This window comes from Poecile atricapillus, chromosome Z (assembly GCF_030490865.1).
Source record: "Poecile atricapillus isolate bPoeAtr1 chromosome Z, bPoeAtr1.hap1, whole genome shotgun sequence".
Taxonomy (NCBI): Eukaryota; Metazoa; Chordata; class Aves; order Passeriformes; family Paridae; genus Poecile; species Poecile atricapillus.
The window spans coordinates 80,601,998-80,622,392 of NC_081289.1; the positions used below are offsets into that span (position 1 = coordinate 80,601,998).

Genomic DNA, 20,395 nt, shown 5'->3' on the forward strand with positions numbered 1-20,395 from the left:
TAACACAAATCCTAGGGAGGGGGTGCTGTGTCCTGAGTTACACCTCAGTACTGTGGTATTTCTGCAGCAATATGACTGATGTTGTATTTCACTAGGAGGTTATTAGCTGTGAAGGAAATACTTAATCCGTAGTTTTGTTCCCTCATGCAACAAAACCTACTAGGCTTGGGTGGTTTTAAGTTTCTGGAGGAAGCCTTAAATCCACAAAATTACTGTCTCCTGGCAGACTCTGTGTGTCTTAGTTTTCAGATCTGGATTTTTTTTCAGTTGGGAACCAAATTCACTTTCTTTAGCTTTCTGTTGATACCTTATTTCTGCTTCCTCATTTGCCAGTGCACTTGTATGCTTGGCAAACTGCTGGCAAACTGTAACAGTGTGTTAGCTGTACACTTCCTCCACTTTCCTGTTAACTACAAAGAAGCAGGAAGATCCATGGGAGGAGAGTCAAAATCCATAACATCGTTTTAAGATTACCCTTATTGGCTAAGGAATCAGACATTTTCTTTTTAGTAATATATTTAAACTACTGAGTCACAGGTCTGATAGGCTGATGCTGAAAATGCTGCTCAGAGAGTCATTTTCTGTCTCCAGTACTTAACATGTAGTTTTACTTGACTCACTCTCTTTTACAGCACGTTCTTAAGAAGCTTTTGGCCATTACTGAACTGCTACAACAAAAACAAAATCAGTATTCGGTGTCTAACAACATCAGGTAGCAGCCCTCTACCTGAATTCTGCATGGATCCAGCATGCCCAACTCTCACCAGTATCACTTTCTTCTTGCTCTTGCCAAAAACAGCACACCCTGTCACATTCCCAGTGATGAGTGAACTATGCAAAAAGAAAACAAAGATCCTGTTGGTGAATGATTGTACCAGCAGCTTTTTTTAAGCTATCTGTGCAGGACATTTGCACTTTTATTTTTTTTTTCCCACTTGGAAACAGTTTTCACAACCTCTGAGCCTTGGTGTACAGTTCACCTTCTGCAGAGAACATGCTGTGACTGTGTCTAGGACTTTGAAATTTTCAGCACCTCTGATTGCCAAAGTTCTTGCTGTCTGATTGGAACAGAATTATCAACTGACATGAGAAGAAAGGCATTGTTCTGACAACCACCTATAACTGGATAAATTTCTTACTGTAATTTCTGACTGGTTACAATAATTGACTTTTGACTGTTTCAACCACTTTTAACTTTTATTTACAGTTTCCAGAATTTGATGTTATGGTAGGAACAACCTTTACTGTACACTTTTTATACCATGCTGTTTCTCTTGCTGGAATGATGCTGAAAGAGAATATGCAGAATGGGTCTTGTCAGCTTTAGTTTTTTGATGTGCCACTGATTCAGTCTGAATACTTCTTCCATCAAGAACTGTATATCCAGATAAATCACAATGCTTTTGTAAAATGTTTACAACAGTAAATAATTTGAATTCAGTAATTTTATTGATCATTATATCAGACATGCATGCATTCATTAAACCATTTTATAAAATAGGTATTGTTTGGTCTTTTTTGTACTGTAAGTCTAGCATAAAGATTATTTTTATAAGTGGAAAGCTTTTGAAATAAATCAAGCTGCACATATCTAGCGGTATGGAAACTGGCTAACTCTGGCTGCTGTGGAAATTTTTTAGTGTCTGGCACTGGCGGCATACTTTGAAGTGTTCACACTGTGTCACTTTTTAAGCGCGAGTCCTCAGATGACAACACCCTGTCCCTCTGCCTTAATTTGTACATCATTGGGTGAGAAAGTAGATATTGAAACACCTTGGGTAGACTGAGATTTAATAAAAAGAAATTATTCCCTTGAGTGGGGTGACACATTGGCAGAGTGCCAGAGAAGCGAGATAAGCCCCAATCCCAGGAAGTGTTGAAGGTCAGGCTGGATGAGACTTAGGGAAACCCTGTCAAGTGAAAGGTGTCCCTTTTGCCATGAAGCGTTTAAAAATTTGAAAAATAAAATATGCTGTTGATTTTGAGTGCATTTCATCATCATCATGTGCTACTTTCTAGGCATTGATATAATAATAGGGAATTAAAGATTCAGTGACTTTTAAAGTGTTAAAGATTAATGAGATAACCATGTAAGTAATTTTATCATATGAACACTGCCATAAACCTTTATAACACCTACGCTGTTTTTCCTGTCTATCAGAACTGCCAAATCACTGTCATGTAAAATCAGACACAGTGGCTTTTGCTGTGTTGCCCTGGTCTCCAGCTGGAACAGCTTCATGAAGGTGAGAGCTCCCAAATATCACATGTATGGCACTGGGCAGACATATGTCATGCTTTTCCATAGTGACAATACACCTGTTTGCAAGACCTTGTTACTAGAGAAGTCTTAGGATTGTCCCATAACCCTGCCAAGCCTCTATTCAAGTGCATCTCAGAGGAGTAAGTAATTGACCTTTCCATCTGTCCTACTTAGATCTTTAACAGAGTGTATAAAAGGGATTATTTTGTGGATTTAGTTGCTTTGGTATAGGCAACACAACATGGTAAAAATACAAAATGGAAAAAAGAGCTGTCTACCTAATTCACCTTTTACACACAAAATGCAACAAAGAGAATGAAACTGGGGAACACCCAAAGCTGCATACAGGTGTATGTATTATAGAACTCTAACAGGGTGTATGGAAAGGAAATAAATCAGCTGGTGCTCTAACAGTACACTGCAGCCACATCAAACTGTTTCTGAACCAAAACTGAGGGCCAGATTTCTTGAAGGAAATCTTGTAGGGTTGGACCTGTAATGGATGAAGGTTTAATAGAATCACATCTTACTATTTTAGGAAAGTAAAAGGCTTTACTGACAAGGTAAAAATTAAAAGCACAAAGACTTTATGAGATACAATAAGGAACCTGTGGCAGGTAGGGTCACACCTGATGCCAGACAGTAGTGCCTGCAGTGGTAGGAGTCCATCTGCCTTCAAAGTAATGCTGAATCCACAAGATCATCATCAGTCCACTCTTCCTAATAGAAGGGAAAATACACAACACCTTGAGTGATATCTGCGTGTGGTGGTGTGTGGTGTGCTCCTTATGGTCTGGATTTAAGAACATACAGATTCCATGAACAGAAAACTAAAAACATATTTTAACTTGGGGCAAGTCAGGCCTTTAACCTTAAAGCTAGTTATCTGTACCTGTGCTTACAGTCACAGTCATGTTAGCAGCCCCTTTTCAGCACCTGAGATAAAGAAGCATGAACTTCATGTTGGGTAACTATGCAGAGATTTCTTAAACAGTTCATACTGCACTTTCTACTAATGTCTTGTGCTTTTCATGGCTTTGTCACCTTGGCAGCTGAGTCATCTGTGCTCAACCATTACCTTGTATATTTTTTCTATCACTTCAAACTGATGAGCTTGCCATACCACTTCTGGCTTTCATACTGATACTAACCTTCAGCTGCAAACAGTTAAATCCAGAAACATCTTAGAAACAGATCAGAATTGAGTGTGCACTTGTAGACTACAGTCCAGTGTCGGCTAACTGTAGGATTAATGAAGCCATTAATAAGGTATGAGCAGTTTGCTCATTCTGAAAGCTTCCAAAAAGTTTAACACACTTTCTCCTTTATGTCCCAGCCAGCTCAGATCTGCTCTTTCATGTGGTAATTACTAAAAATGAAATTACACAAGTAGAAACCCAGTTCAGGTACATCTGTAATGAAAAATCCTGAGTTTCAGGATCTCTGGAAGTGTATGAGAGTGTATCATTAAGTGCTGTAGGCTATGTGAATATCCTATCAGGTTATTCCTTTGGAAAATAGTTACAGATAAGAATTAAAAAGAAGCTCCAAAAAAACCTGTCTCAAACCATAGCAGACTAACTAATACAAATTAAACTGGGGCAGGGAACAAGTGAAACTTCCAAAACTTATATGGAGCTGTTTTCTAAGTCATTGAAGTTTTCCAAGTGCCTGTTTTATAGAGTTCCCAGTTTCAATACACTTTTGAAGACTGGCATTTGGAATACAAATTAATCAAAAGATTTGCCACATTTTGTTAGAACATACCTTCAATGCCGATTTTATAATAATCTTGTTTAAATAATTTTCTTAGATCTTAATTTTACACTGTAGCATCTACATACTATGATAACCTCTAATAGCAGGAGATACAAATCTTGTATTTTATCTTTAGATTTTGATAGCTGACCCTCTTCAGATGTTAGCACGTTTTTCTAAATGCCACAGTCCAGTTAAAAAGTGTTCTTCACCTCTGCCAGCATGGACTCTCTCCAACTTCTTGTCCATGTTACAGACAAAAGCTCTGGAAGCTGTTCATTTCAGATGTGAAGGACCTTAATTCTGTTTTTATTTGTTGAGTCACCCTCATCAGTTTGTTTTCATCTTATTTATACCTGTTCTTACAATGCAAAGTACTAGCCACCCATTTATAATTTATGCAGCCTTGTTAACAAATTGTCTTGACACAGATTTAGTCCAACACTCTACACTGCTTTGAGCAAGAAACCTAATAAAGTAAATAAAAACTTTCAAAGCACAAGAAACAGCAAGAAGCATGGCATGCATGTTGATTCCCCTCTCCATAAAAGACAGGGGTGTTCAAGAACACTGTCAAGTGCAGACAAGTATTAAATCTGGCTCATTTAAAGTGGAAGAAAAAAGTTGAAAAAGCTTCAGTCTGAGCAACAAATAAAATCATATTACAGATGTGTAAGTTTATCTCAGTAGCTATTCACTTTTGTCTTTGCATTAATGGCAACAAAAACCAGGAAAAACTTGTATAATAGGTTTACTGACCTCATCCATTTTACATTTCTTTGTGACATATTCATCATCTTCATAACCTTTCCTCTTCTTCCTAACCCAGAAGACAAATGAAATGCTTAGGTATTTTTATAAGTTAAGACTCTCTTTATTTGACCCCGAGATTACATTATAGACATACTTGTCCCATAAAAAAATTACCAAAGCCTTGGCATGCAGATTGCTGGAAGTTCAGGGTGCATATTGAAGTGAAATGGGTAGAAAAGAAAAATCAGGAAGTCCTTTGCCATCCATGTAATTCTTAAGAAAACCGTAAGCCTTTACAGCATTGGTTTTTAATAACCTGATTTTAAAGGCCTTAGTTCTCATTACATACAGCATCAAGTGGCCACACCTTAGAAGCCACCCAGTATTCCAGTTTTGTGTTACAAAATAATCAACTTGCCCTGTGAATAAGCACTAAAGAACCTATTCACGTATTACTGAAAGCAGTACTTTGAGTCTTGGATCTCAGCTTCCAGTAGATACAGCAAGCAGGCAAATGTGTGAACATTTAAGGGTTTTCATTTTCCATCACTCACACAGGTAAGAAAATATTAATGTTTGTATGCCAATAAAACAGGCTGAAGTTTAACACATCCAAGATATACTTACGGATTTGTATTAAATGCAAGGTCCAAGCTGTGACACCTCTCTAACTTCTGTTTTAGAGCAGCAACCTCTTCAGGCCTTGGCAGTTCATATTTTTTGATGAGATTTTTCATGGCTAAAATGGCAACAACACAGCTGTAAGCACACAGATAATTTCTGCTCTGCCTTGCTGTGTTAGGTCTGCATGGCAAGATAGTGGGGGGCCTACAGGGGTGGGTTCTGTCAGAAGCTGCTGGAGACTCCCCCCATGCACAACAGAGCCAATGCCAGAGGACTCCAAGATGTATCTACCACTGGCCAAGGCCAAGCCTATTAAGTGACAGTGGATGTGCACCCAAACGCCAGTGCAACATGTAAGTGCTGCTAGAAAGAAGAATGAGAATATATGACAACAGCCCTACATCTACCAGGGTCAGTGAGGAAGCTGAGGAAGGAAGGAGGTGCTCCAGGCACTGAAACGGATTCCCCTGCAGCTCCTGGTGAATCAGCTGTGCCCCTGCATGGACGTCAACAGGAGTGTGAAGTGTGCAGCTGCGCCTGTAGAGGAGACAACTTTGGAGCAGGTGGATATGCCCAAAGGAGGCTGTGACCACTTGGGAATACCACGCTGTATAATATACCATGTTGGGAAGAGAAACCTACACTACAGAAGGTTTACTGGCAAGATTTGTGACCCCATGGAAGACCTGCACTGAAGCAGCCTATTCCTGAAGGGCTGCATCCTGCGTGATGGACCCACGTTAGAGCAGTTCATGAAGAACTGCAGCATGGGGGAAGGACTTACTTTGTAAAAATTTGTAGTGGACTGTCTCTGGAAAGGGACTCCACACTGCAGCAGGGGAAGAAGTGAGGAGAAAGGAATGGGAACATACAGTAAGCTGCCTACAGTCCCCATGCACTGTAGGGAGAATTGAATCAGGAAGATTCAACTCAGGAGTGAAAATGAATCCAGGGAGAAGGGAGGGGTGGGAAAGGTATTTTTAAGATTTGGTTTTCACTTTTCATTGCCCGACTCTGGTTTGATTGGTGATTAATTAATTTTCCCCAGTTGTGCCCATAACAGTGACTGGTGAGTGAACTCTCCCTGCCTTTACCTGAGTTCATGAACTTGTTATTTTCTTTTCTCTCCCCTGCCCAGCTAGGGAGGTCAATTATTCGGTGGTCACTTAGCATCCAGCTGAGGCCAACCCACCACACTTGTGAATCACACAACCTTATCCAGTCTCTAGTGTGGCTGAGTATTGTTTATGTCTCATAGTGAGGCTTGAGCCAACAGTTCATCCTTCCTTCCCTCACTGTAACTACACTGAAACAAGTCTCCACCATCACAGATGCTGGATTTCCTTAAGGCAGAGTTCACATTACTCTGCAAACAAGCTTCAAAATACACAGGTATTTTTTGCAATCAACATCGTACCTGCTGTCCTAAAAAAAATAATTTCCAGTCTTTTTAATATTGCAAATTAAATTTACAAGTTTTTCCCCTCTACCACCAGTACTCTGTAGAAGTTCTTTACAAATGCTTGAAAAATTTCGTTCAAACCATCTTATGAACTGTCTTTGGGCTAAAGCAACCATCCACAATAACTGAAGGGTAAGTGATCTCAGCACTCGCATCTCAGCAATGGAAGTCTGAAGACTCAATTTTAGAAGACCAGAGAGTAAAGGACAACTTAAGTTTTATAAATTAAAGGTAAATTGAATTTGTAGACCCTGTTTACTTGTATGGTGCATTCACTGCTCATGTCAGCCAGCCTAGTTTCACTGCCACCACTCCCATCTGAAGTGCATGCATTAGCTTAACACATTTAGTAACTGATTACTTACTGGGAATTTCACATCACAACCTTTTCATTTAAATACAAAAAGGTAATAATCAGTGTACTACACTCCCTTTTAGTTCAGCTAAACCATGGCAGTATTCTTAATATTGGTAAAACACACATTTCTCACAGTAGTGAGGCAAAGCAGCTTCTGAGACATCTTATAGCTGCAAAACAGATGTGCAGTGTAAATACTGGCATATCACATTAATCATTTAGCTTACAAAAGGTACCTTCTAGTGGTAGTAGTTGTTATATGCAAGCTTTGCCTGAAGTTCTAATGTTAAGATACAGTGACTTAAAAAGCAATTTCATTCTGTCTTACAGAAACCATTACCTAGTTCTCAAAATAGATTTCTCACTTTTGAATCAACTGACTAGCACTTACGTTCTGAAAGCATCAGGCAGGTTCTCTGCCTATTAATTTATTTAATTTGTTCATATGCATTTGTTTAACTTATTTGTTCATTTTGTCTCAGTCTTTTTTCCCCTTCCATCCACATGCTAGGTAGTTAATTCTACTGTCTGCAGTTTACTTATGCATGCCTTAAGGTGAAGAGAACCCTTTGAAACACACCTTTCTATCTAAAGCTTTTGTAATTTGGAAGATGTTTTTTCCTCATTTCGAGATATTCTTTATCATACTTTTCCAATGTTTACTTACATTTCATGTCATCTAGTAATCTGGATAAGCTTGATCTGTTTTCTTTCAGCATAAGACTTTCTGATAAATAGCTGCAAAGATATATGAAAGAATAAAATTTTAAAGTGTCATAATAATTTGTGGCAATTATTGTGAGTTAATAAAAAGAGTATTATTTCTTACTAACATCTCCTAGAGCTTTATAATTAGACAAGTAAGAACACTTTGTTTACTTAAGTGGTATTAAGTGATAAAAAAGCAAATCTGTCACAGTAAGAAGGTGATAAAACTATTCCCCCAACCACATAGAAATAACACTGCCAAATTAGACATTTCTAAGACTCAAGAAGCTAAGTCAAATTAAGTTTAAGATTCTGTGACAACATCACACTATTGTACAATATGCCCACAGGACAAGTGAACAGTACAGAGGTTTTCAGAATGACCAATAGCAGAGTTTGCAAGACAGGCCTGGTTCTTTTGGCAGCTGAAAGCTATTACTAAATGCTGTCTTGCATGAGCCTATGGGTCCCTTCCTCTTCCTAATGAGATCAAACTTCTCTTTAGAAAGAACACTAATGCACACTGCCTGGATAAAACAGACACGAGCAATGCTCCTCACCAATACCCACAACAACCACGGAGTTCTATCCCATCCACCATGAGAGCAACAGTTTTTCCAATTCCCGCATGTTCTGTACCACCTCTGCAGCTGCACCTGATTACAGGTCCACAGAACATCAGCTGCACCATCAGCTCTTCCCATGTCTAGCAGCAAAAACTCAAACAGTAAATAACAAGGTTATAAAAAATATATGCTGCAGACAGGTAACAAAGACTTGAATTCTTCCTGAATGTGCAAAATTCAATCACGTTGAGTCACGCAGTATCTGCAAATCATTTTAATTCCTTTTCCAAGCATGGTTTTCTAAATTTTGGGCCAAGCAGTACAGAATACAGATCTAGGAATGAGATCAAGTTTCAAGTTAAAGTAAGCATCTAAATGTTTTTACACAATTCTGAGAAGACTGAGACCTGTGGAGAATACTCCCAACACTCCTTCTTTTAGAACTAGAGAGATTTGAGATACATTTAGAACAGATGGAAGATTTTATTTTAGAAGAACTTTTTGGATTTAGAGCAGGTGTTACACTCCAGATGCAAAATGCTCACAGGCAGTGGCATGGTATTAAAACATGCCCGGTGCAGCTCCTTACAGCAGCCACCTTAGCTGTTCATCTGGAGAAAAGTGTATGTTTTGTCCTTAAGAGAACTAAACCAAACAAACCACACATTTCAGCAAAGCTGTCAAAGTGTTTGATAATGCCTGTACAAACACCAGTGGCAAGGACACAGAAGGGAAAGAAAAGATTGATTTAAAGCAATGCCTTACCACTGGTTCATATCCATGGAAAGTGAACTGTTGCAGCAGCCAAACAGCATGCCCATTAGCTGTCAGCTCAGAATAATTTCAGTTGACTCTCAGTTTCTATTGTATTTCCACTTCCCTCTGTAACCCTCAAACTGAATCTGAAAGTCCTATGCTGTTCTAATTAAGGCAAAGTCATTGGGGGTTTTTTCATAACTTCTCCAAAGGAATATAAACACCAGGCAGCACCTAACTGCTTTCATCACCTATTTGTGAAAATTAACAGTACCACTGCCATTCTAAAACATAAAGAACACACAAGTGCTATCAGTCAGTAAATACACAATTCTAGTAGTTAAGAATGTCTACAGCAAAACAACTTGTTTATGCAAGAAACAAATAAGAAAGAAAATACTAATAATACTAAGAAAGATAATACTAATACGAGAAAGAAAATACTACCTTTCCATATTAATTCCTGCTCTTGAGCCACTAGATAATATGGCAGTAAGAGCGATCTGTGAGGGAGTGAATAGCAGATATGCATCTGTCAGAGCCACTCGGTTAAGAAAGTCATCTGCTGCTTTCCTCAAAACTTCAGGATTTTCCAGCACTGGATAGCGAGTCTATAAAGTAAGGATTTAGGAAAATAAGCAGCTGTTAGTAATTCCTGTTCATGAGCTCAGAACACACAATTCAACAGTATTTTATAAAGCTAAAAAGTAGATGATCATATTTTTATTCCAAAAATATCCTAAATAACTTAATGACACAAGTGAAACAACTATCTTTCACGTATTTGACTCTCACTATAGAAATTAGATCTTTTAAATCATAGGCACAAAAGGAAATAAAGTTTTTTAAGACAATGCATGACACACTTGTATTACTTCACTGCACAGTATATACTTCACATATAACCTGTATATGTACTAGAGAGTATCACCTTGATATCAATTAGAAATCCCTCAAATGGCCTGTATGGATTGTGGATGATGAGATGGAAGTTCAGTTGCTGAATAAGCAGCAGTTCATATTCCAGTATTTGTTCAAGAGCTTTCTCCTGTCCAAGAGGACTTTCTCGAAGGTTGCCAACGAACTGTGCACTGGATACATTAAATTCATCTACTTTACAGGCCAAAAACGCACATGTTAACCTTGGAGAGACAAAAAAAACCCAAAAAAATCAAACAACTGACATATGCAGCATCCATTCACCTATCAAGAGTTCTGCTCAGAAAATTTGTGTATCTTTAAAACACCATGTTCTGAACACAGCAAAAGTGTAATGAAACTGACCATATTTTGTCTTTACTCCTACTTAAGCTCTCAGATTTTCTTTCTTGGATTTTTTCAGGTCTTTACAAATATAAAGATCAAACCTCTAATATTCCATTTGATAGAGTAACTCAAGAAGTGTTGACAACTCACATTATTATCCGAGGATGATACTCCATCACCGAGTTATTGAGGTAAAAACGTTTGAAATACATAGAAGCTGTTCCCTAAATTGAAAGAAATGGGGGGGAAAAAATAAACATGGATTCAGAAAAAATAAATGTAAGTACATAAAAAGAAAAAAAAAATACAAACCAGGCAAGTTTGGATATATATTACAGGCACACAGGATACACTGAGGCACTAAGATACATAACAGTCATTATTTGTCATTAAATATTTCAAAGTCTTTATTTTTGCCTGCAAGAACCTTACACTATAACTGCCATACAAAATAATTTTACTTTTAAGCATGTTTTGGAAAATGATGCTTAAAACTCCCAACAGTATCTTTATGGAAAGAATTTGGCATTAAAATAAAATATAAAAATCAAAGGCTGAAAAAAATCATCTTGAAAGTTGCGTGCAATTCCAACCATTTGTCTTTTTACATCAGTAAATTCTGCAGTATGTTAATCAGCATGGAAGCCGATGCTTTCCAAAATGAGACTCTGCAGGGGCTACTTCTCAAACATCAGTCTGGCTTCGCAGAACATGCCATGGCAGCGACTGCCATCTTTCAAAGGCATCCTCGAGCATGGCACTCTTCACCACACCTGCTTGAAAAAGGGAGGACTAACAGGGGACAATGTAAATCATACATCTTAATAGCTTAGTGAGAGAGAGGCACAATTTCATTCCATTCTTCAGTTCTAAGTCCCCACTTCTCCCTGATGAAATACGCTCTTCTGCATTCAAGACAAGTTAAGTTCAAGGTAATTTTGTTTCTCCTTTTAGGTTAATATTTTGCGAGTACATGATCCAGCTTATTTTGTGGTCAGAGAAGCATTAATGCTGGAGAAACCACTGAACGACAGCCCAAATTTGGGACCGTCTCCTTTACCTACTGGGAGGTTGTTTCTTTGTATCATAAAACATTACGATCTGCGACTATTTTGTTTCTACTCTCTGCTAAAGGGAAACAAAACAATTCAGTCACCCAAGCGAGTTTAAGAGCCATAAGCAAAAGATCGCGATGAAAAACATCAGGTTTTTAAATGGCTAAACGTGTCAGAAAACCAAACAAAGACGATAAACAAAGACTGTAGTACCAGAAAATATAAAAGAGGCTTTAAAGATACCCGCGCTCTCAAGAACAAGCCAAACAGGCAGCAAGCGAAGGAATAAGTGAAGGCCGAGGCTGCGGCTCCGTCCTCGCCTGGCTTACCACAACGGACCGCGGCATGGCGGGCTTGAATGCGCCGCAGAAGTCCAGCAGTCTCTTCTCGTAGTACTTGCATAGCGCCAGCTCCTCGTGCGGCTCCAGCAGCACCGGGTCGCCCTGCGGCACCTTGGGAGAAGCAAAGCCGCGCCTGAGTCCGCCGCGGTCTCACCGTACCGTGCCGTGCCGGCCCGCTCCCGCAAGCCCTGCGGCCCCGCGAACCTTGCCGCTGGCCGCCGCCCTGGCTCGGGCCCGGCGGTTCCCCTCGGCGCGGCGCCGCGCCAGCTCCTCCTCGCCGTGGAAGGTCCAGTGCCGGCGCTGCGTGCTGCTGTGGAACATGGCCCCGCAACATGGCCGCGCCCGCGCGCGGCACGCCGGGAGCCGCCTCAGCGCAGCTGGCGGGCCCGGGACGCGGCAGCGCGGGAGAAGGACGTTTCCGTTTCCTTTTTCAGACTTCTCGTTTTTAAGGACGAGCTCTGACAAAACAGCATTTCGTAAACTTTTGCGGAATAGCAGCACTTTAGTGTTTCTCCTTCGCTTTTATTCAAGTAAACTTGCAAGTTTACATTGCACTTTGTGCAGCCTCACCTCGAATGCTGGGGGCAGTTTTGGGCGCCGCAATATAAGACGGACATTAAACTATTAGAGAGCACCCAGAGGAGGGCCACGAGGATGATGAAGGTGTGGAAGGGAGGCCGTATGAGGAGTGGCTGAGGTCACTTGGTCTGTTCAGCCTGCAGAAGAGGAGACTTAAGGAAGACCTCACTGCAGTCTGCAACTTTCTCAGGAGTGAAGAGGAGGGGCAGGCATTGATCTCTCGCTGTGGTGCCCAGTGACAGGACTTGAGTAAATGGCCTCGAGTTGGGTCGGGGCAGGCTTTGGTTAGTTATCAGGAAAAAGTTTTTTGACCCACAGGGTGGTTGGCCACAGGAACAGACTCCCAGGACAGTGGTCACAGCACCAAGCCTGATGGATTCAAGAAGTGTTTGTACAATGCCCTCAGGCCCGTGGTGTGATTGTTGGGGTGTGCTGTGAGGGCCCAGGAGCTGGACTTGATGGTCGTGGCTGGGAGTTTGCCACCTCGGCATATTCTGTGATTCTGCTCCCTTAGGTTCCTTCAGTAGTCTGCTATCCCCAGAAAACCATTATATATAAAATCCAATTATGCTTTTAAGGAAGCAGCATTTCTTAGCCTCGCGCTTCAGCCATGAATTTTAGATATTACTGTGTAGTATCTAATATTTGTATTTGAAGTATGTGAGGAAAGTATGTAAAACATACTTTTGTGGACAGTCACAGGACTTGTAGTTAACAAGTGTTACCCAATAAGTTACATTCCTTTAAAAGGAGTTTATGCAGCAGAGAGGACAAATTCTTTTAACCTTAACACAATAGTGTTTGATCCGTATCTAGGATTAATGCTCTGTCGGTGCTTACTACAAATGCCAGAGATTAATGTGGCTTTGTATTAAGTCTCTACATCTGTGACTAATAAGCCTTGTGCTAGCTACTGTGGGAAATTATATAACTTGTCTCATAATTTTTCTAATTAATTCTTTTAATTATCTCTTCTAATTACTTGTTTTATTGTTGTTGTTGTGTTGTTTTATTTCTGAAGCAGTATAATTTTCCACTCTGTCATATGCCACTGTAGCCAGCATTTAGCAAGGTTGTTGTAAGCTAGTATTGTGGGAACATGGTTTGGGAAAATTACTGAAACTTTAACTTCTGCTAGAACAAGTGTAATTAACACTTTGATAAGTTTCAATGATCTCAGACCTAGAAGGATGTTAACAAAGCCTTGGAAGGAGACCTATTGCTGAAATGGGACATAGGTAATGCAAAATTCATGGACCACAAGGACATCTTGCAGAAATTCAAGATAAAGAAGAAACTAACAAAGTCAGTTCAGTACCTTCTCTGCTTGGGAGAAAGATAATAAAAAGACTGAAGAACAGGGCTAATTAGCATGAGAAATGAGAAAACAAGCAAATAGGAGATAGAATACTAACTAATGAAGAGAATTATGGAACTTATAGCCAATGATCATTAATTTATTTGCCACAGTGTATAAACCGTGAAAAGTTTTGAAGGTGGATGTGCATATTTGGTGAAGCAATCTCCACGCACCCAATATGTTGAATAAATATCAGCTTTCTAATGGAACAGACTGCTTGGAGAGTTTGTTTCCTGGTTTTTAGTGACAAAGTGGTTCCTTGCAAACAGACATGGCAAAGGTACTTCTCCTAATTACACAAAAAATAATTCTATTATCTACAAAGTCTGAATCCATCAGTACTTCGCCTTAAATACAGCAATCCAGCACATCCAACATATCAACAGTTTGAAATCTGACCAAATATGAGTCTCAAGAGCCATATGTACAAAAAATACCAAAAGGGTGTTGTGCATCTAATTATGACAATTCTGAATAAATAAATAAGGCGTATTATTCTAATACTTGGTTTACTGAGTGACAATATGTTATTTCACAAAATCACCTCTAGAGTAAAATGTAGGAATAGGAATGAAATTTGTGAAAAGAGCAGTACAGAGGATAAAGCAGATTTTTTTTCATTTTTTTAAGGCTCCATTTATTTTATAGAAAAAATATACTTCCACTTTCTTTCACTTTTCAGAAACTTCGAAGGTGTGTGGGTTTAAGGATACCAAACAACTGTGGACTTTGCTGACTGTAGTTCTTTAACTGGTATCAGGAATTATTAGTGATTCTAAAATTCAGTCTGAAAGTGGACAAAGGCAGATTTAGATAACACATTTGGAAATGTAATAATAAAATACTCAGAAAAACTTCTGGTAAGTCTGTGACCAAGCTATGAACAGGAATTTACTCTTTCCAGTCCTCTGTTGTTTTTTTCACAATAGCACTTTTCACAACCTCTTTCCCCACAACACAATTTTAATGTATTATCTTGTGGTCAAAGAGGTTAATAAAAAGTAGAAATAATGCAGTGTGATGTTTGTGCGAGTAATAAGGTCTACAAAGAATGGTATTGAATACACTGATAAAGTGCAGAATTAATATAATTTTTTTTACAAAATTCTGAAATATAATTACAAGAACTGAAAGGTCTTTTGGAAACTGAGGTCTAAAGTTTTAACACACATCAGTTTTATTGTGAAATACAGAACCGTGTTGAGCCAAGTATGTATGGGCAGCTGTGAAATTAGAGATACAGTCTGAATTATCATAAGTAGCTGTATGAGTTATTAATCAACTGCTCAACTCATTCAAATGTAAATGTTAGAGTTCTGTCCTTCATGGTGGTTTTAAACATGTCATGTGCAGGGATATTTGTTCAGAATTATGCAAGTAGCAAGGTAGCCAAGCAAAACTTATCAGCTAATAAAAGCAGTCCAGTGGCCTAGGCGTTATGGTCTGTTCAACAATTTCTCAGAAAAATTGCCTGAAGGTGTAAATAAGTATCTATCACCTGAATATGGAACACAGCATAATTTGCCTGCTTGTATCAACAAATACCACAGAGGTATTCCTCCTGATGTTTTTATGACAGCCATGGTTGCTATAAGTGATCTTTATTTTTCTCTTTGGGGGATACAGCAAATCAGAATCTCTTGGAAGATCTGGAGGGGACCAAAAAGAACCAAGAGGCACCACACACATCAGCTAAGAAAGGAAAGGTACCTGAAGCACAGAGGCTCAGTCTGTAGAGTTTACTGTTGAAAATAAACCTTCATAAAACCATTCAACTTTGATGTTAGTAGTGTCTTCTTAGAATACTATGTGAGGAAGTGGATTGTGAACACAAGAGTACAGCCCTTCAGCTGATTTATAATTAATACAACTAAATTAACATAATGGATGTCCCAATTTTTATTATCATCATTATTGTTAAGTCACACTGCAGATGCTCACTAGCCTAAAACATTCAAAGAAAGGGTTAACCTTGTTGATGCTACTGGAGAGGATTAAAAAGCTTTAGAGGTGAAAACACCTTGATTTATTCTCATATGATGTTAACACTTGCTATATTTATTGCTGCTGAGAATTTATCAGTAGAACTAAATTTAATATTTTAAATATTATCTTTTAGTTCTTACTCTTTGAATGTATTAATATCACTGGGACTTCTTGATTTTGCAGCGTTTGGCTGTCCACTGTCCTAGCACAGAAGCTAGTTAAAATCAAATTATCTTTCTTGCTTTTGCTAAGTAGTATTTTGCTTTTATTTGATCTCACTGGTATTAGTGAGATTATTTCATTGAAGGAATTTTAGTCTATATTCTTAAAATTTCCATTCAAAGCACTACAAAGTATGCATATAAAGCTATAACTCCTTGTATTTAATATGGAATACACGGACATAAACCTTACAATCCTTAGCAGAAACACAGACTTTAAACAAGCAAGAAATGGACCAGAAACAACAGTTTGGAATTTGTGACGTTTGGGTTGTTATATACTAAGGAAAACCTTCTTGTAACAGCCCAGCCCTGACCCCGATAGTAAGGCCAGCTGCTACTGTTGTCGGGATTTCCCGACAGTAGCAGCTTCAAGCAGAGAGACAGGCTTGATCCAGTCACCAAAGAGGAAACCTTTAATAAGCCCAAAAACAACAAACAGGATGCCCAACAAGCAACAGGGGGTGAGCTGGAAAAAGCAGGGTACAGGGTGGGCACAGGCATTTATACACTGTGGGACACGGCGGAGTTAAGGTGGGGTCTGAGGGAAGGATCTAATAAGAACAAATGGTTAATATTATAATCATTGCAACAAAAATTAGCCAATGAGAACATAAAGAACAAGGAACTTTCTAGTACTAGTTAACATATAGCCCATTGGGGAGTTTTGAGGGTGGATTTAAAGTACCCTCATAGAGGGAGAATTTTACCAAGGCTTGGAATCAAGCCATTCTTCAGCAGGAACAGCCCCAATACCTTTTGCATTTAACAATGTACAACTTCAAAAAGACATTGTGTACAGTTTCAAAGAAATCACAAATCACAATAGCAAAACTGAAATATGATGAAGCAGAGACGTTTGTTTAGTAAATTTGGAGCATTCCATTAATTCAGCGGGGAGGGCTGTATTCCTATGGGGCAATCATAATTCCTTTTGAGACCATGCAAGACATCTGTTGTTGTGAGTTGAGCACAAATTTGCATAAAGCCTAAGAGCCAAAGATGGCTTTTGTGGAGAAGAGTGGTTATGTTTGCCATTCTTCACTGATGTGTCTTCAGTCATTCATTGCGAAAGTTCTGTTGCTTCTGTCCCTTGTTTCTTATTTTTCCTGCTCTGTTTTTTTCCCCATACTGGATTTACCTTGGTGTTCTTGACCTTTGTTCTAAATTTCTTCACAAATCCAGTCTTCTCACCCATTTCACTCCCAATATGTCCTCTCATAAAGATATAATATATATATTGATACTGATGGTAAACAGTCATGACTGGACTTCTGGAGTTAAGAAGCTGAGAACTCCCTGGAGTTAAGAAACTGAGAACCTGGGCTTTCGAGTCACTCATACAACTGTATTCACATTCGGAAAGTGCAGCTGTGGCATGTTTGCAAAGCTTTCTTTGGAACCAAGTGTCCCTGAATTGTGCTTTAAAAGTAAGAGCCACCTCCTTAAGCAGCACCCCACACTCTTCCCCTCCCTCCCCCATTGCCGCTACTCACACCTGGCCACACGAACCCAATACATAAGTATACTTTCAATACAGAGTGAGTAAATTAATTAGAATTATCTCCTTTCTGAGCACCTAGATTCAGAGTCTCTCAGCTTTAGGACACGGTGAGAGCAGCTCCCTGACAGATTTGGGCAGTCCGGACAGTCGATACCTGCACAAATTAGATGCTAAAAAAAAAAAAAAAAATTTTTTTTAACTAAATCAGACATTCTTCCTGGTTCGCTGAGGGGAGCGGCTCGGGACCGGCCCGACCCGCAGATCTCGGGTGTCGGGGGCTTCTCCTGCGGCAGGGCAGCTTCAGGGCAAGGGAGCCCGCGGGGAAGCGGCGGCTCTGGGGGGAGCCTCTAAGGAAGAATCAAGTCTACAACAGAAATGTCAGTATCAGCAGAAGCAGAGAGGTCTGGCTCAGGTGCCTCCCGAACCGCAAGGAGCGGTCCTTGACCGGCGCCTGCGGGCACCAAGTGCAGCGGCTGAACAGGTAGTGACTGTCCTGCTGCCTGCCCCTGGAAGTGACTCTGTGCTGGCTTCCCTACTGACAGGACTGCCATGCTACAGAAACCCAAGTCATGCTGCAATGCACCGAGTGTTTTACACCCGTGTGCTTTGCTCTAGAACACATAATTTCCTCAGAAACAGGTCTCATCTGTAAGAAGCAGTAGTGGATGCTAAAACCTTTCAAACTCATTGGCGCAATATGACGCTGGGATTAATTTTAAGAAAAATCTAATAGCTAGAAGAGATACGTGGTCTGAACTTACTGACACTACACCTATTCTTCCATGACTTCAGGGCATTTTGTCTTATAACACTCAGATTCCATCTGAATAAGGTATTCTAGAAAAGAACATTCCACATAATCCAGAGACAGATACTTCTTTTCTAGTTATCCAGTTCATGTTCTACATCCTCATACTGAGGCACAGTTCCTGATCTGAGACTCTGAGAAAACTTTTATGAAAAATTCTGTCTAAGTATTTCAAATGACAGATGTTGTCTCTTCATTTTCCATGGTGTAGGTGCATCAGTCAAGTGGAGATTATTTGGTAAACACTAAAAGTGAAAACTAAGATTATTTTATTTATTTATTTATTTATTTATTAGTATTATTTTATTTATTTAATAATTAGTTACTTTGATCTCCAGTAAAGGTCCAGATTAATTTGGACTAAAACAATGGATTAGGACTACAGAGATCTAAATTTTAGTATTCTCTCTCTGGTGCAGTTCTGACATATTTTAGTTTTTTCAACTGTGAATCTCAATTCCTATTTTTTTACCTTCATAAAAGTGACAAATGAGGGCATGAGCTATTATGTTACTATGGAAATGAGTGCCACAAAAGACCCTAGAATAAATACTGGAAAAATATGCAGTCATCACCTTATCATCTCCTCAATAAATCCTACCTTACCTACCCCATACAATTTGACATTAGTATGTTAAGAAACGATATACACAATTCAAATGTTGAGCCTTACAGTCCCATCATACATAAACACAGTGAAGTTTGAAACTGTCTTCTGTCAAATCAGAAATGTATTAAGGAGAACCTCTTAATTCGCAATCTCCAACAACAATTAAGGTGAGTGTTCCTAGCCTTGCAAGAAGCTTCATGGGCTCTTGCCAAGTGTGTGTGAAGGGTCTGGATGAGTGATCCATGATCTTCCTGGTGCTGGGTGATGCATTAGAGATTGCCATCAGCTACCAGTGCCCATCCAGGAGACATTGTCTGTGTCCCCATCAACGTTCTTCCCTAATTCAGGTAGCCAGGTACCACAGAATGCTTGTAACAATGCAGGTGAGCTGTGCAAGGAAATGCCACCCTGGAGCTGGCCTTGGGGTGAGCTTGAGGCTTGGGGAGCCAGGAGGGTGTCATTACTGAGAGTCTGGACATTTCTTGAAGTTTTTCCATTCCCAGGACAGCTGGTGACCATGAGTAAGGCTATGACCCTTCAGCAATGTGTGACATCAGTGAGGGGTAGCAGCTCCTTATTGGAGTGTAAAAATTCTCGCTCGCGGTGAGAGACTTCTCCAGGGTCAAGCTGTTCAAGTATAAGCAATTTATTATAAGAGTAAAAGGAGGGGAGACCCGTGTCCGCCACCAGCCTCGGTGTCCACGTGGTCTGGGGGAGGGGAGAGAGAACAGATAGAGCAGGGGAGGTGAGGTTGGATGGGGGAGGGAGGGAGTAAGAGCAACAGAGGGAAAGCGAAAAAGCAGAGGGAGAGGGCAGGGAAGACGAGAGGGGTAGGAGCAGGGAGAGGGGGCTGAGAGTTAGGAGTGGGGGAGAGGGGTAAAGGGGTAAGAGGGAAAGGCTAAGGGGTAAGGGGTAAGAGTTAAGAGAAAAAAGCGAAGAGGAAAAAAGGGGCGAAGTTCTTGTTACAATCGATTATATGCTTTCCTATAGTGAATATTCTAATTCTTAGTAACCAATCACCATGAGACACACCCACTAAAGTATTTACATCCAGCCTATGTGCTTCCCTATATTAACATACAGTGTTGCATTTTAGATTCTACAAAACCTTACAAGTTCTTTCCTTGCTTCTTGACCTTTGCATTCTTTATCAGCAGAAGGACATTGTTTTATCAACAGGGATTCTCCTCTAGCTGGCTAAGCTATTGTTCTTTGGTTAACCAGTACTCAGTATCCTATGATTCAAAGCAGGCTTTCATTTCTACTTTGAATCTAGCCTTCATATTTCCAGAATCTTTTGTTAAACCATCACATTCATAAGGTTTCCCTGTTTCACCTTCCCCAACAGCTCTTCATTCTCTGCTCTCTGCAATCTGTCACAAGAAACAAGACATGGAAAGAGTGCCATAATGCATGA

General features: G+C 39.7%; 2 protein-coding genes across 4 annotated transcripts in view; one reads left to right on the forward strand and one right to left on the reverse strand.

Moving 5' to 3' along the window:
• The window catches only part of RASA1 (RAS p21 protein activator 1), a 54,322-nt gene extending 52,716 nt beyond the window's left edge, over positions 1–1,606 (forward strand). The window contains exon 25 of the mRNA XM_058826001.1: positions 633–1,606. Coding sequence (XP_058681984.1) covers positions 633–716 — 84 coding nt within the window. The 3' untranslated portion in view covers positions 717–1,606. The remainder of the gene's footprint in view (positions 1–632) is intronic.
• CCNH (cyclin H) lies at positions 1,302–12,270 on the reverse strand. 3 transcript variants are annotated; one of them, XR_009276036.1, is made up of 10 exons: positions 12,115–12,270; positions 11,899–12,021; positions 10,665–10,738; positions 10,180–10,390; positions 9,696–9,859; positions 7,886–7,956; positions 5,402–5,513; positions 4,781–4,841; positions 2,862–2,983; positions 1,302–2,756 (listed from the first exon to the last, which is right to left on the reverse strand). XR_009276036.1 is itself a non-coding variant. In XM_058826004.1 (10 exons), exons 1-9 carry the CDS (start codon positions 12,229–12,231, stop codon positions 2,939–2,941), a joined length of 978 nt encoding a protein of 325 aa, XP_058681987.1. In that variant the 5' UTR covers positions 12,232–12,270; the 3' UTR covers positions 1,302–2,756; positions 2,893–2,938. The 3 variants fall into 3 exon arrangements, 2 of the variants coding, with proteins under 2 accessions (XP_058681987.1, XP_058681986.1); XM_058826004.1 differs by having other exon boundaries at positions 2,893–2,983; XM_058826003.1 differs by lacking the exon at positions 1,302–2,756 and having other exon boundaries at positions 2,796–2,983.
• Positions 12,271–20,395: the final 8,125 nt, after the last annotated feature.

What these genes read in the sequence shown, in the direction of transcription:
- CCNH (XM_058826004.1), bottom strand. Translation starts at nt 12,231, where the DNA reads ATGTTCCACAGCAGCACGCAGCGCCGGCACTGGACCTTCCACGGCGAG. An exon ending in ATTACTAGATGACATGAAAT is followed by an intron (nt 5,514 to 7,885) that starts GTAAGTAAACAT and finishes TTGCCATTTTAG; the next exon opens with CCATGAAAAATCTCATCAAA. An exon ending in AGAAATGTAAAATGGATGAG is followed by an intron (nt 2,984 to 4,780) that starts GTCAGTAAACCT and finishes CCCTTCTATTAG; the next exon opens with GAAGAGTGGACTGATGATGA.